Genomic DNA, 14049 nt, shown 5'->3' on the forward strand with positions numbered 1-14049 from the left:
TTTTATTGTAGGAACAATTAATGTGAGTTTGGGAAGGTAGCTAAGATTTTGACAGTCTGAAATAGAAAAAGAAGAACAAGTTTATAATGATTCTAAGTTTCTGGGCATGTATAACCAGCAATATGTATTTAATTCTTTTGGAATTAGGAATATAAGAGAACTTTGAGATTTCAATCGTGTACTAATATCAGAAAATCTAATTCCCAGTACCACCACCAAAAAAGAAAAACAAACAAAAACTAAGAAATTTTTTTATTTTCTAACTTTCAGATTTCAGTGTATTTTTTTAAAAAAAACCATTGTTTTGAGTTTACAAAGGGTTTATATACACTAATTTTCATTTAAATGTGGTTTTGCATAATTGACAATGGTAACTCAAGTTTAGGTACATTTAGAGTGATTATGATTTTTATTTGGTATATGTTAATGCTATTTTATTTTTTATTTAGTCATGCAGATGGATCAATAAAATTTTGGGATGCTTCTGCAAGTAAGTTTAAGTTTACCCCCATAAAACAGAAAATATTTGGTTAATACTAACTCATAGCCACCCACCACTTTTTAACTTGGGCAGTAAACATTTCAGAAATATTTTTTAGCATAGATATATGGCTGTGTTACAAAAACTTATTTCTATCTCAATATTTATTTATATTATTAGATCACATTAAAGTATCTCTACTAAGCCACTTTGTCACTTTATCTATAAAAGGCATAGTGCATCAGAAAACAATCCTCTTAATAAAATAAAAAAAAAGAAAACAATCCTCTTTTTCACATTGACTCTGTTCAAGGAGTTTCCTTTGCCTCCTAGCTGTGTTGTGGTGTTGGACAAGTGATTTTATCCATCTAGTCTTGACTTTTATTTTTCATTCATCTACTAAGTTCTTTGAGGATCAAAAGAAATTATGTGAAAATGATAAAAATGCCTTTTAAATTTTTGAGAATTGTGTAATTTAAGGAACAAATAAGGTATTCTGCTCAAAGCTGAAGGACATGAAAAGATACTTAAATCTTCATTATGCTCATATGTGTTCTTCAGAAAACTCATGTTCACAAGAAAAGATAAAGGAGTGTGCATATATATAACTACAAGGCAAATAATATAAGAATTCTAAATTTAGTAAACGCAAGTTGTATTTGTTATCAGAAGTAACAGATTTTTTTGAACTAGGTAGATCCAAGAAATTATTATTTTACTGTAGGAACAAGTAATGTGAGTATGGGAAGGTAGCTAAGATTTTGACAGTCTGGAATAGAAAAAGAAGAACAAGTTTGTAATAAGTTTCTGGGCATGTGTAACCAGCAATATGTAGTTAACTCTGTTGGAAATAAGGAATACAAGAGAACTTTTGAGATTTCAATCTTGTAGTAATACCAGAAAATCTAAGTAATAGATCTAGAAGGTAGGGAGAAGAATCAGAAATGGAAACTAATGAAGGAGCAGCATAAAAGTGACATTTGAAGCAACAGAAGTGAATAGTTATACAAGGGACTTGATAATAAACAAAAAAGCAAAACAAAATTGACTCTTGATATTCTCATCCCACATGGTAGAGTCCCTCAACAATTAAGCAAACTCACCATGAGAAAAAGATTAAAACATTTAAAGCCTTGGATTCTGAGACCCCTTTCTAACATCTTACAATAAAACAAAATTAATGCATAGTGATAATTGCTGCTCCTTTCCTACCAACTCAAAGTCACTCTTTAATTTCTAAAATGTTAATTTTAGTTAATACTGTAACTATTGGCATATAGAGCACCCCTTAGCATGCATAATATTTAGCTAGTTATTCTTAATGAAATATTCTTTTTATTACATTCAGAATATAAATTGAAAAGTTTGTGCCATGTCTTTTTTACTATGATCGATTAATTATAAGGGCTTCTCTTCATTTAATGAATGTCACTGAAGAATTATCCACATAGTTTGCTAATTTGGGGAAACAGTACCTAATGCAAGAAGTGGGGTGAATTTGAATAACTGAAAAAACTTTAGCAGCAGCGAAGAAAATTTAAATTAGTAGATAACTATATTTCAATATATTACAGTAACTTTGCAGATGCTGTACAAGCTAAAAACTTCAAAAGTCTTTGAAAAACAGAAGGTAGGAGAAGGCAAACAAACAAGTGAAATTGTAGAAGAAGATCCATTTGCCATTCAAATGGTTTACTGGTGTCCCGAGAGCAGAATATTTTGTGTAGCAGGAGTTTCTGCATATGTCATAATTTATAAATTCAGCAGACATGAAGTTACAACTGAAATAGCGGTAAGTTATTTAAAATTTAATGTTTATATTTATGGTTTATAAAAGAAAGTGTCATAGATTTGGGCTACTACTTGGATTGGTTTAAGCGAAGAGTGTAATATGTGTCCAGTAATATTTTTCATAGGGTTTTAATTGTTACCTAATATATAACATGTGGTTTAATTTAGAATAATAAAACCAGTTCTCTTTCAAAACTTAATTTTTTTACAATCTCAAAATGAGCTTAGGCCAGGCGTGGTGGTGCACACTTGTAATCCCCACACTTGGGAGGGGAAGACAGGAGGATCGCAAAGGTTCGATGCTAGCCGCGCTGGTTTAAGAGACCCTGTTTCCAAATAAAAATATTTAAAAAAAAATAGGTGTCTGGGAGTGTAGCCTGGAGGTATAAGGGTTTCCAGAAACCCCAGTACCACAAAAAAAAAAAAATGAGCTTAGTATTTTAAGGTATTTTAAGTTTTCTTTCTGATGTTATATAGGATCTTTGCATCTCTTTGATAGTATATCTATGTGACTAAAATGAATCAATTTCTTCTGAATACTGACATTATTGAATTTTAGGATTCGTTTTTATTATTTACTTTATTGACAATGGAAAATTATATGTAACAATATGATATCTTGAAACACTGTGGAATACATTATTTTATATGCCTGTGTATATGTATATATATGCAGATTTATAATGTATACATTGTATACAATTATTGATTTTTTGTTTAAAAGACAAATTAGTTCAGGTGCTATCCTATATTTTTTAAATTTAACTGATTTGTTGTTTATGTCAGTTATCATAAATGATTATTTCCTAACTGCACTAAGGTAGTTTTTTATGATTTTCTTATAGCAACAGTTTTATAGGGTAAAAGTAATTATGGGTTCACCTTATGTAATCTTAATTTTTAAGCTAATGAAATACTCTATGAGAAAAAATGCTCTTATGAGATAAAATAAAGCTAAGATAATTTTAGATAATTATCCTATTTTACCCAAAGATAAAGATAATTATCATAGGATTATATATATTTTATCTCAACAGTTAAAGTTAATATCAGCCTTTTATAGTATATTAAAAGCCTAGGTTTTTGAAATCAGATATATATAAATTTTAATTCTAGCTTTGCCACTTAATTTCTGTGTGATTCAGTGCCAAATATAAGGCAGCTTGTCAGTAGTAGAATATGGGTACAATTCTTTTATCATGTAAATAATTTCTTATGTAAATAAAATGGAAAAGTAGAAAATAAAAGTGAGCTGAAAATACTAATACAATTTCATAAGGTTTGTGATGATTATATAAAAATATTGGCAGTGTCTAAGTATAGTAAGCATTCAGTAATTGATAATTGTCACCACTAAAGATTACTTTTGTACTTTTAAGATAATTGTAGTAATCATTTTGGTAATATTGCTATAATTAATCACTATAATTAATATTGCTATAATTAATCACTCATACTAGCATTTTTGGAAGCAATCTTTTTTTTTGTGTGTGTGTGTGTGTGTGTGTGCATGTGTTACTGGGGGTGGAACCGAGGGGCATTCTACCTCCAGCCCTATTTTTTTTTCTTTATTTTGAAACAGGGTCTCCCTAAGTTGCAGAGTGCCTCACTAAGTAGCTGAGGCTGTTCACGAACCACAGTCCTCCTGTCTTAGCCTCCCAAATGCTGGGATTACAAATGTGCACCACCACACCCAGCAGAAGCAATTTTTTAACATCAAAAATATTTACATTATTTCATTGTAAAACAAATTTGTTATACAATCAGTTAAAAAGGTTTTATAATAATCTTTTTATTCCTATATAAATTATGTCAATAATATCATGTTCATTAAGTAATTTTGATCAAGATAATGAAATTAAACAAGTAAAAGTGAAGGTAACAAAGCTAATACTCCAAAAGTATAGAATTTATTTTTGGAAATTTGTACTGAATTACTACAAAGTCAAATAGAGTTTTATTAAATATTTTTTAACTGAAAAGCTTTGTACAAATAATATAAACACACACACACACACACACACACACACACACACACACATATATATATATATATATATATATCCAATTTAATTTCTTTGATTAGAATAACCATGACCAATTTCTCCTTTTCTTTTCTTTTTGGTGGTACTGGGGATAGAACCCAGAAGCTTTCTATCTCTGGGCTATACTCCCAGACCTATTTTATATTTTATTTGTAAATAGGGTCTCACTAAGTTGCTGAGAGCCTCACTAAGTAGCTGAGGCTGGCTTCAAACCTGTGCAGTCTTCCTGTCTCAGCCTCCCAAGTACAGGGATTACAAGCGTGCGCCACCATGCCCGGCTTTCCTTCATTTTATCACATATATAAGTATAATTTATACTTTATCTTAAGGACTATTTCTTATATAAAAATATTATCTCCCCTGATATGTGGAGATTTTGTCTTATTTTTCTTGCAATTATGAACAATTAAAAATTGCTGTATTAAGCCAGGCATGGTGGTGCATACTTGTAATCCCAGTATTTGGGAGGCTGAGACAGGAAGATCCAAGTTCACATCCAGCCTCAGCTACTTAGTGAGGCTCTCAGCAACTTAATGAAACCCTGTTTCAAAATAAAGAATAAAAAATCGGGCTGAGGGTGTAGCTTAAAGGTAGAATATCCCTGGGTTCAAACCCCGGCACCACACAGACACATGAAAAAAATGATTGTTTTGTGATTGCTATTTAATATTCCATGTAATTTACTACACAATTAAGTTTGAGATACTTCTCAATTTTACTGTAAGTTGAAATTGAATCTGTTAATCTGAAAATTGTGAATAATTACTAAAAAGCTGTTGGATATATTAATGTGAATATTATAATTATGATTTGTATTAAACTAAAACTTGATTTTTTTTAAGTCTTTAGAGGTACGACTTCAATATGATGTTGAAGATATTATTACCCCTGAACCAGAAACAAGTCCTCCGTTTCCAGATATCTCATCCCAACTTCCTTCTTCAAGGAGTCTTTCTGGGAGCACTAACACAGTAGCTAGTGAAGGAGTAACAAAGGACAGTGTGCCGTGCCTCAAGTAAGAATTTTACATTGAAGGATTTTAGATTCAAATTTTAAAACAACTTTACATATTATTTCTAGAACTCTTGGAAACCATGACAAAGAAAACCACTCTTTCCTCTTAAGTTGTTGTCAAGTGATCTACAATCCAAAGGGTGCCCAGATCTTTTCTTTGAACAACCATGAAAAGAGTACAATAATATCATACCTCATTTACTTACTTATATATATTTCTTTCCCAGGAAGATAATAAAGAAAACAAATCTTTTTTTTTTTTTTTTTTTTTTTTTTTTTTATGCTGGTACTGGGATTCCTGGAAGCCCTTCTACCTCCATGCTACACTCCCAGACCTATTTTTACATTTTTATTTGTAAACAGGATTTCCTAAGCCAGCGCACGCCTCCCAAGTGCGGGGATTACAAGCAGTGCGCCACCATGCCCGGCGAAAACAAATCTTTAAGAGGAAAATTTGGCCACTTGTTTGATAATTTGCAGTTGAAAATGTATGTTTATGAAATTTCTTGAAGCTCCTCGGGAAAAAAAAAAAGCTTACTATTTACAGAGTGGTATATTAGCAAAAAGAATTGTCTCATGATTGCTGGTATATTGCATAATGTTTCTTTTTTCTAGCTGTTGATGTTTTGTTAACAAATTGTATTCACTCAGTATATCTTTTTTTTGTTTGAAGATTTGAAGGAGTTTATTAGCCGGGCGTGGTGGCGCACGCTTGTAATCCCCGTGCTTGGGAGGCAGAGACAAAGGATCCTGCTGGTTCGGAGCCAGCTTCTCTGGCTTATGAGACCCTGTTTCCAAATAAAAAAATACAAAATAGGTCTGGGAGTGTAGCCCGAAGGTAGAAGGGCTTCCAGGAACCCCAGTGCCACCAAATAAATAAATAAATAAATAAATAAATAAATAAATAAATAAAGTTTATTAAAAAGATAGAAATACAGAAGACATTCATAGTCCCATGCCATTCAGGAGTGGAATGGGGGGGTTCGAATGAATTCACCCCACTCAGTATATCTTAAAAAGTTTGGCATCATAATAAAATAAAATCTCAAATTAAACCCTGTATAGTAGTATTTATCTTGTGCTTTTTTAGTGTAAGTCATGAATTGTTACTGTTTTATATTGTCTGAACAAATGTTTCTAGTGTTAATTGATTGGAAAATTAAGCCTAAACAAGGAACTTCTCTAAACCCACATGAAAATATCTCCAACTCCTGTTTTAAGAACTTTAGATAGCAGATTTCCTCGATTTCTTTTGAAAATTTTAGAGATAAGATTTCAGGAATCTATACCATGAGCAATCATTTTTAATTTTCCTCCCAAAATTTTTGTGAAGTTAAAAACATGGCAGGGGAAGATAAACAGGTATTAAGAGGAAAACTTTCAAACAGGAAGCATCATTATAAAATTTTAGCTAACTGAATGTGGCAGTACATGCCTATAATACCATTACTTGGGACCTGATACAGGAAGATCACAGGTTTGAGGCCAGCCTCTATACTTTAGCAAAACCCTCAGAAACTTTATGAGACCCTGTAAAATAAAAAATAAAGTAGGGCTGGAGGTGTAGCTCAGAGGTAGAATGTCCCTGGATTCAATCCCCAGTACCAAAGAAAAAGAAGCTAATAGAAAACTTTTCTGTTATGAGTTTATATATTTATTTTTTTCTTCATAGCACTTTGCTTTATTTAACTGATCTCAGTGAAAACCAGAAAGAGAAAAAATATAAGAAAACACTAATGAACTAACACTTAAGAAATTATGATCTGCTTATGAACTAACAAGAGGTATTATTAAAATATTTGTCTTTAGCTGGGCATGGTGGTGCACGCTTGTAATCCCCACACTTGGGAGGCGGAGACAGGAGGATCATGCAGGTTCGAAGCCAGCCTCTCTGGCTTAAAAGACCCTGTTTCCAAATAAAATATAAAATAGGTCTGGAAGTGTAGCCCGGAGGTAGAAGGGTTCTATCCCTAGTGCCACCAAAAAAAAAAAAAAAAAAAAAAAAAAAAAAAAAAATTTTCTTCAAATTACCCATTTTTCTTTAAAATTAAAAAAATAGGTGAAAGCTTAAAACCAATGAAATCAACAAAGATCTGGATCTGGTGGTAGAGATGGAGTAAGCAGTAACAATTACTGAAATTTAATAAAATGATTGACATGTAAAATAATGATGACAACTTAAGAATGATTAAGAGAACCAAAGAGTAAAGGCCAATAAAGGCAGTATAACCCCATATTATGAGGTTACTTCTTATAGAACAAGCAGCAAAATTGATCTAAGTATTATTATTCTGTGAATTTCATTATATTATTTGTGTGTGTGTGTGTGTGTGTGTGTGTGTGTGTGTGTGTATGTGTAACTGGGTATTGAACCGGTGGTGTTCTACCTCAGCCATACTACACCTCAGCCATATTTTATTTTATTTTTATTTTTTATATTTATTTTATTTTTGAAACAGGGTCTCACAAGCCTTGGGGCTGACCATAGCCTGCAGTCCTCCTGTCTTAGCCTCCCAAGTACTGAGTTTACCAGAATGCACCACCATGTCCATCAAATGTAATTATGACTGGTTCTTGAGTTGCATATAATCCATGCTTTGCTAAACTATACAACAGAATTCATACCTAAGTCAATTCTCTTTGCAGAATTTATACTCCCTTATACATTAGTTGTTACATGAGCATTTCAACTAGTCATATCTTCATTTTTAGCAATTATATAATTCATATATATATATATATGTATGTTTGTATAATTATTTGACTTTTTCCTTAGGACTTTGTGTGTGCAAAATGAGTGGTCAACAAAGGCCTCAGTAAGAGGGCAGGGAATTAACCATAGACTATCTGGGGAAAAAATCAGAAGGAATAGCTAGAAAAAAAAAGTTTCAAAGTGCTCGGCTGGAACTAAAGGAAAAGGGAAGGTAGTAGGAAATGAAGTCAGAGAGGTAAAAAAGGGCCAATTGTAGACCATAATAAGTACCTTGCCTTTTATTTTAGATGGAGAATGAAAGTCATTATGGGGTTTTGAATACAGAAATGGCATGATCAAATTCAAGTATTAAATAGATCACTTTAGTAGCTGGGTTGAAAATGAATTTGGGGATGGAGAAACTGGTAGAAGTCCTAAGACCAGAAATTCTAAGTCCAGAGTCTATTGTAGTAATCTCATTATAGATAAAATTAAGGGCTCCTTTATTTATTTTAGCAAATAGAGCATTAGATATCCATTTGTCTGGATTTTAAATAAACAATTAACTCTTTATTTTCACCCTATCCCTAATATTACTTTTTATATACTTTTAAAAAGTTGTTTATTTCTTATTTAAAATTTAAACATAAGTGGACATCCTGTATTTTTATTTAGCAGCTATGACTAAAATTTAAGCAGTAGAGAAGTAAAGTGATCAGGTTCTAGATATATTTTGAAGGTAACATTAGCAGCATTTGAAAACTGATTAGATATGCAGCATGAAGGAACGATAATAGTGAAGAGTGATTCTAAGGGTTTTAAACTTAATAGCTAGAGGAAATCACTATCAACTGTAAAAGGGAAGGCTAAAGGTAGAGCAGGTTTAGAGGAAAAGAAAAATTAGGTGGTAGATTAGTGGTTACTCTTTTTATTTGTATGCTTTATTACTTAAAATACATGTAACAACTATTATATAAAATAAAAATACAGTTCTCAAAAGAAAAAATAAAGGAAATGAAGAACAGTTGAAATTGTAGGTCTAAGTGAAAATTTAGTAAAACTGTTAAGACTCAAGTTTTTCAATTTTACAAATATTTTAATGAAATTAACACAGATGCATTATATATGTTAGAAATCATGATATAGGGCTTAATTTTATTCATATATTCTTTCAGTCTAGATATTCATCTATTTTCTTAAAAGAATAGACATAAAAACAATAATTATTTCAAAATTACTGTAAGTGATATATTTGTTGTTTGATTTAATTTGTATAGGTATTTATTGGATTATGGAAAATGGGTTAAAGAAATAACTGAGCGATCATATATAACATGGTATATTTTGAGAAAATAAGAAGACAATGTCTACCTGCATTCTTCCCACAATTCTTAGTGTTACATATTTTTATAGAATGATTGTATACAAATTCTCAAGATATGCATAAGCATGCTTACATTATATGTGATTAAAATATATTTCTCTTTCTTCTAGTGTTAAGACACGACCAGTGCGAATGCCTCCAGGATATCAAGCAGAGCTTGTTATTCAGTTGGTGTGGGTAGATGGTGAGCCTCCTCAACAGATTACCAGTCTTGCTGTAAACTCAGCATATGGAATGTAAGTAATTACACTTTCTGATTTACAATTCTTAATGTTTTTTAGATATTTCTTTGAAATATTTAAGTGAAATCGTAAAATTTTTTAAAAAGCCCTTACCTTATTATTAGATTGAACATAGTATGAAAATATAGTTATTTAAACTCTAGTTATTTGTCCTTTCTTGATGTCAAATTTGTGATAGTGTTCCCATTTGTAATGTTATTAGGAGATTGTCAGGATGTTATAACATTGGACTTTTTTATTTTATATTTTCTGTCCCTTTTATTCCGAAACTATCATTCTGGATAGTTTCTTTTGATTTGTCTTTTAGAGCTTATTCTCTTTTCATTTCTTCTTCTTTTTTTTTTTTTTTTTTTTTTTTTTTTTTTTTTTTTTGGTGGTACTGGGATTCCTGGAAGCCCTTCTACCTCCGGGCTACACTCCCAGACCTATCTTATATTTTTATTTGTAAACAGGGTCTCCTAAACCAAAGCACATGGCTGGCTTCGAACCTGCCTGATCCTCCTGTCTCCGCCTCCCAAGTGTGGGGATTACAAGCATGCGCCACCACGCCCGGCCACTATTTCTCTTTTCAGCTGTGCCTAATATGATGGTACATTCACTATGGAGTTCAACTTGATTTATTTTATTTTTCAATTCTAGAGCTTTTACCTGATTCCTTTAAAGCTCCCTATTCTCTTCTTCAATTATCACAATTAGTTTGTGTTCATACACCAGGCTTTCTGAATTTGTTTTTTATAACTGAGTTATGAATATTATAATTTGAAGCTCTAGATTGTTTTTGTTAACTTTTTCAAAAAACATTTACATTTCCTCTGGAGGTCTATATAAAGAGGAAGGCTCAGAACAACATAATCCGGTCAGATATCAGATTTTTGACAACTGGATTTTATTTCTTTTAAGGTATAATTTAATTACAATTAGTCCTTATTTCTGAGTTGTAGCACTCTACAAAGGTTGTACCAAACAATAGCACTATTTGAGAATGCCTGCTTTCCTCCAGCCTCTCTAACAATAGTGTGTAATCAAACTTATGATCCCTGTTAAAGTAAAAGGTACTGCCATTATAATATTAGATTTTTTTATGTCTTAAGTGAAATAAAACATCTCTTCCTGCCCTGTGATACTTGCATTTTTTGTCCATTTTTCTACAGAATTTGTTAGCCTTCCTTATAAGGAATTATAACTGTTTATGTATCAAGAAAGTTACCTTTCTTTGTGATACAGCTTGAAAAAATTTTCTCTTTTGCTTCAAGAACTTGTTTAGGATAGTTTTTTTCTCATGTATAACTTTACAAAAAATGTTATGTAATTTTTTATTCTCTTTTTTTAGTAGCTCTGAATTAGGGATTTCTCACTTCAACATAATAAAAATTATGTTCTAATAAATTGTTTCTCTTATATGTTAAGTATTTTTTGAGACATAGACAAATTTATTTAGGAAAGTAGGGAATAACATTGAAAAGAGAATGTGGGCTACCCAAAAATGAAAGAAGCTTATATTGAATATTTAATCTATCTGAAATTTATTTATGTATATGAAATAGGAATAAGCTATATAGTTTTTTCTGATGGCTAAGAATTGTGCTAACATTGTTTCCTGAATACTTCTTTTTTACTACTAATTTGGAAGCAGATTTTATCAAATAGTATATTTTTGTACATTTTGCTCTATTTCTGAACTTTCAAAGCTAAATATACTGAGCTCCAAAAGAACTACTTGAACCCATCAGTAAAGGAGAGTACTTGAAAAACATATTTTATCTTTATGTTCCTGGGATTTTTTTTATTTTTATGTGAAACATATTGGAATTGACATACATTCAGACTATTCTTGGTACCCTCCCTCCCCCACTTTCACTCCCCTCCTCCCAACAATGAGTGTCCAGGTTAACCATGCTATATTTATATTTTTACACAAATTTGGATGTAGCTCCTTCATTAATCAAACTCAGCCTTATTCCTCTCCTATCCTTCCATTCTAGCTTTGAGGAGGTTTCTCCATTGTCTGGAGTCCCTCTGGTATTCCTAATACTCCCTAGTTTGAGCATATTAGAAAAAACATAAGTCTCTTCTCTTTTTGTGCTTGGTTGATCTCACTTAACAATGTTCTCCAGGTCTTTCAGTCTTCTTGCAAATGACATGATTTTGTTCTTCTTTATAGCTGAGTAGAATTCCATTTTGTGTATTTCCCATAATTTTGCAGCCCATTCATCTGTTGATGTTCTTGGAATTTTATCTTAGAAAGGATGTGTATGGAGACTGTATATGCACATCGATATTAAGTATTTGCTTCTTTTTTAATTTTTGGTGCATTTATAGTCATACATTTTAATGGGGTAGACGATGGTAGAGGCATACATGCACACATCACTTATTTACCCTTCCCAAATAATCTCCCCATTCCCACCCCTTCCCTCTTTCTCATGATTGACTTAGTGAATTATTTTGATATGTTTATGAAGGTACATTATGTACTTTAGGGAATTTTCCTCTCTTCCCCTCCTATCCTCCTCAGTCACCTTATTTGCTCATCTCTAGGGTCTCCTTCTTCATCTAGAGTTTCTCCTATGATCGATTTTCTCCCTAGCTTCCACATATTAGGGAAAGCATTAAATTTTTACTTTTTGTGACTGACTAATCTCATTTAGGATAATATTCTCCAGTCCCATCCATTTCCCTGTAAGTGACATAATTATGTTCTTTATTGCTGAGTAAAATTCCATTGTGTATATATCCCATAGTTTTGTAATCCATTCATCTGCTGATGGACATCTTGACTGGTTCCATAGTTTGGCAATTGTAAATTATGTGGTGATGAACATAAATATGTATGCATTAGTTGGTAGTTTGGTTTCCATTCTTTTGGGTATATACCCAGAAGTGGTATTGCTGGATCATATGGTAGGTTTGTTCCCATTCTTCTGTGGATATTCCATACTGTTTTCCAAAGTGGTTGCAGTAGTTTGCAATCCCACCAACAATGTATTAGAGTTCCCACTTCTCCACATCCTCACATTTGTTGTTGTTTGTGTTTTGAATGATTGCTATTCTAGTTGGAGTTAGGTGAAATCTCAGGGTAGTTTTGATTTGCATGTCTCTGATTGTTAATGATATTGAGCATTTTTTCATATGTTTACTGGCCATTTGAATTTCTTTTGTGAAGTATCTATTTAGTTCACTTGCCCAGTTTTTTTTTTTTTTTTTTTTTTTTTGTGTGTGTGTGTGTGGGTCTGGGGATGGAACCCAGAGGCATTTGACCTCTGAGCTACACCCCCTGCCCAATTTTTTTATTCTTTATATTGAAACAAGTTCTCACAGAGTTACGGAAGGCCTCACTAAGTAGCTTAAGCTGTCTGCGAACCGCGATCCTCCGGTCTCAGTCTCACAAATGCTAGGATTACAAGCGTGTGCCACCATGCCCAGCTTACTTGCCCATTTTTTTTATTGGACTATTTTCTTAGCTACGTGTTTCTTGAATTCTCTGTATAGTCTAGATATTAGTCCTCTATCAGAGGAATAGTTGACAAGAATTTTCTCTCATTCTGTTGGCTCTCTGTGGAGGTTCTTGATACTTTCCTTTGCTTTACAGAAGCTCTCCAGTTTAATGCAGTTCCACATATTGATCTGCCTTTTAGTGTCTTGTGCCTTTGGGGTCTTGTTGAGAAAGTTTTTACCCATGCCTGTGTATTGAAATGTTGGACATATGCCCTCTTCAAGGAGCTGTAAGGTCTCTGGTCTTATTTACAAGTCTTTGATCCATCTTGAATTGTCTCTTGCGCAGGGTGAGAAAATGGGGTTTATTTTTATTTTTCTGCATATGGTTAACCAGTTTTGCCAACACCATTTGTTGAAGAGGTTCTCTTTTTTCCAGTATATGTTTTTAGCCCCTTTGTCAAAAATTGATTGGCTCTAAATGTGCGGATTTGGTTCTGTTTCTTCTGCTTTGCTCCATTGGTCTGTGTATCTGTTTTTGTGCCAGTACTATGCTGTTTTTATTACCATGGCTTTGTAGTATAGTATTAAGTCAAGTATTGTGATGACTCCTGCATGATTTTTGTTACTGAGAAATACTTTGGCCATTCTGGGGTTTTTGTTGTTCCAAATTGTGTCTAGTGCACTGGAGACCTAAGGGTAAAGACCTAAAGGTAAAGAGTAGTGATAATGGACATCCTTGTATTATTCTTGGCCTTATAGGGAATTCTCAAAGTTTTTCCCCATTTAATATGATGTTGACTATGGGCCTATTGAATATTGCCTTTATGATGTTGAGATGTGTTTCTTTTATTCCAATTCTTTGCAGTGCTTTTAATATAAATAGGTGTTGGATTTTGTCAAATGCTTTTTCAGTATGTATTGAAATAATCATCTGATTTTGTCTTTGTTTCATTTATGTGATGAAT

General features: G+C 32.3%; 1 protein-coding gene across 4 annotated transcripts in view; it reads left to right on the forward strand.

Annotated features, from left to right (window-relative positions):
• The window catches only part of STXBP5L (syntaxin binding protein 5L), a gene marked incomplete at both ends in the record, with an annotated part of 294065 nt that overhangs the window by 175051 nt on the left and 104965 nt on the right, over positions 1 to 14049 (forward strand). For all 4 annotated transcript variants that reach the window (XM_080695519.1, XM_080695521.1, XM_080695520.1 and 1 more), the window contains 4 exons: positions 450 to 490; positions 2056 to 2273; positions 5160 to 5332; positions 9518 to 9643. In XM_080695519.1, coding sequence (XP_080551645.1) covers positions 450 to 490; positions 2056 to 2273; positions 5160 to 5332; positions 9518 to 9643 — 558 coding nt within the window. The remainder of the gene's footprint in view (positions 1 to 449; positions 491 to 2055; positions 2274 to 5159; positions 5333 to 9517; positions 9644 to 14049) is intronic.

Source organism: Muscardinus avellanarius (assembly GCF_963383645.1).
Source record: "Muscardinus avellanarius genome assembly, chromosome: 5".
NCBI classification, from domain to species: Eukaryota; Metazoa; Chordata; class Mammalia; order Rodentia; family Gliridae; genus Muscardinus; species Muscardinus avellanarius.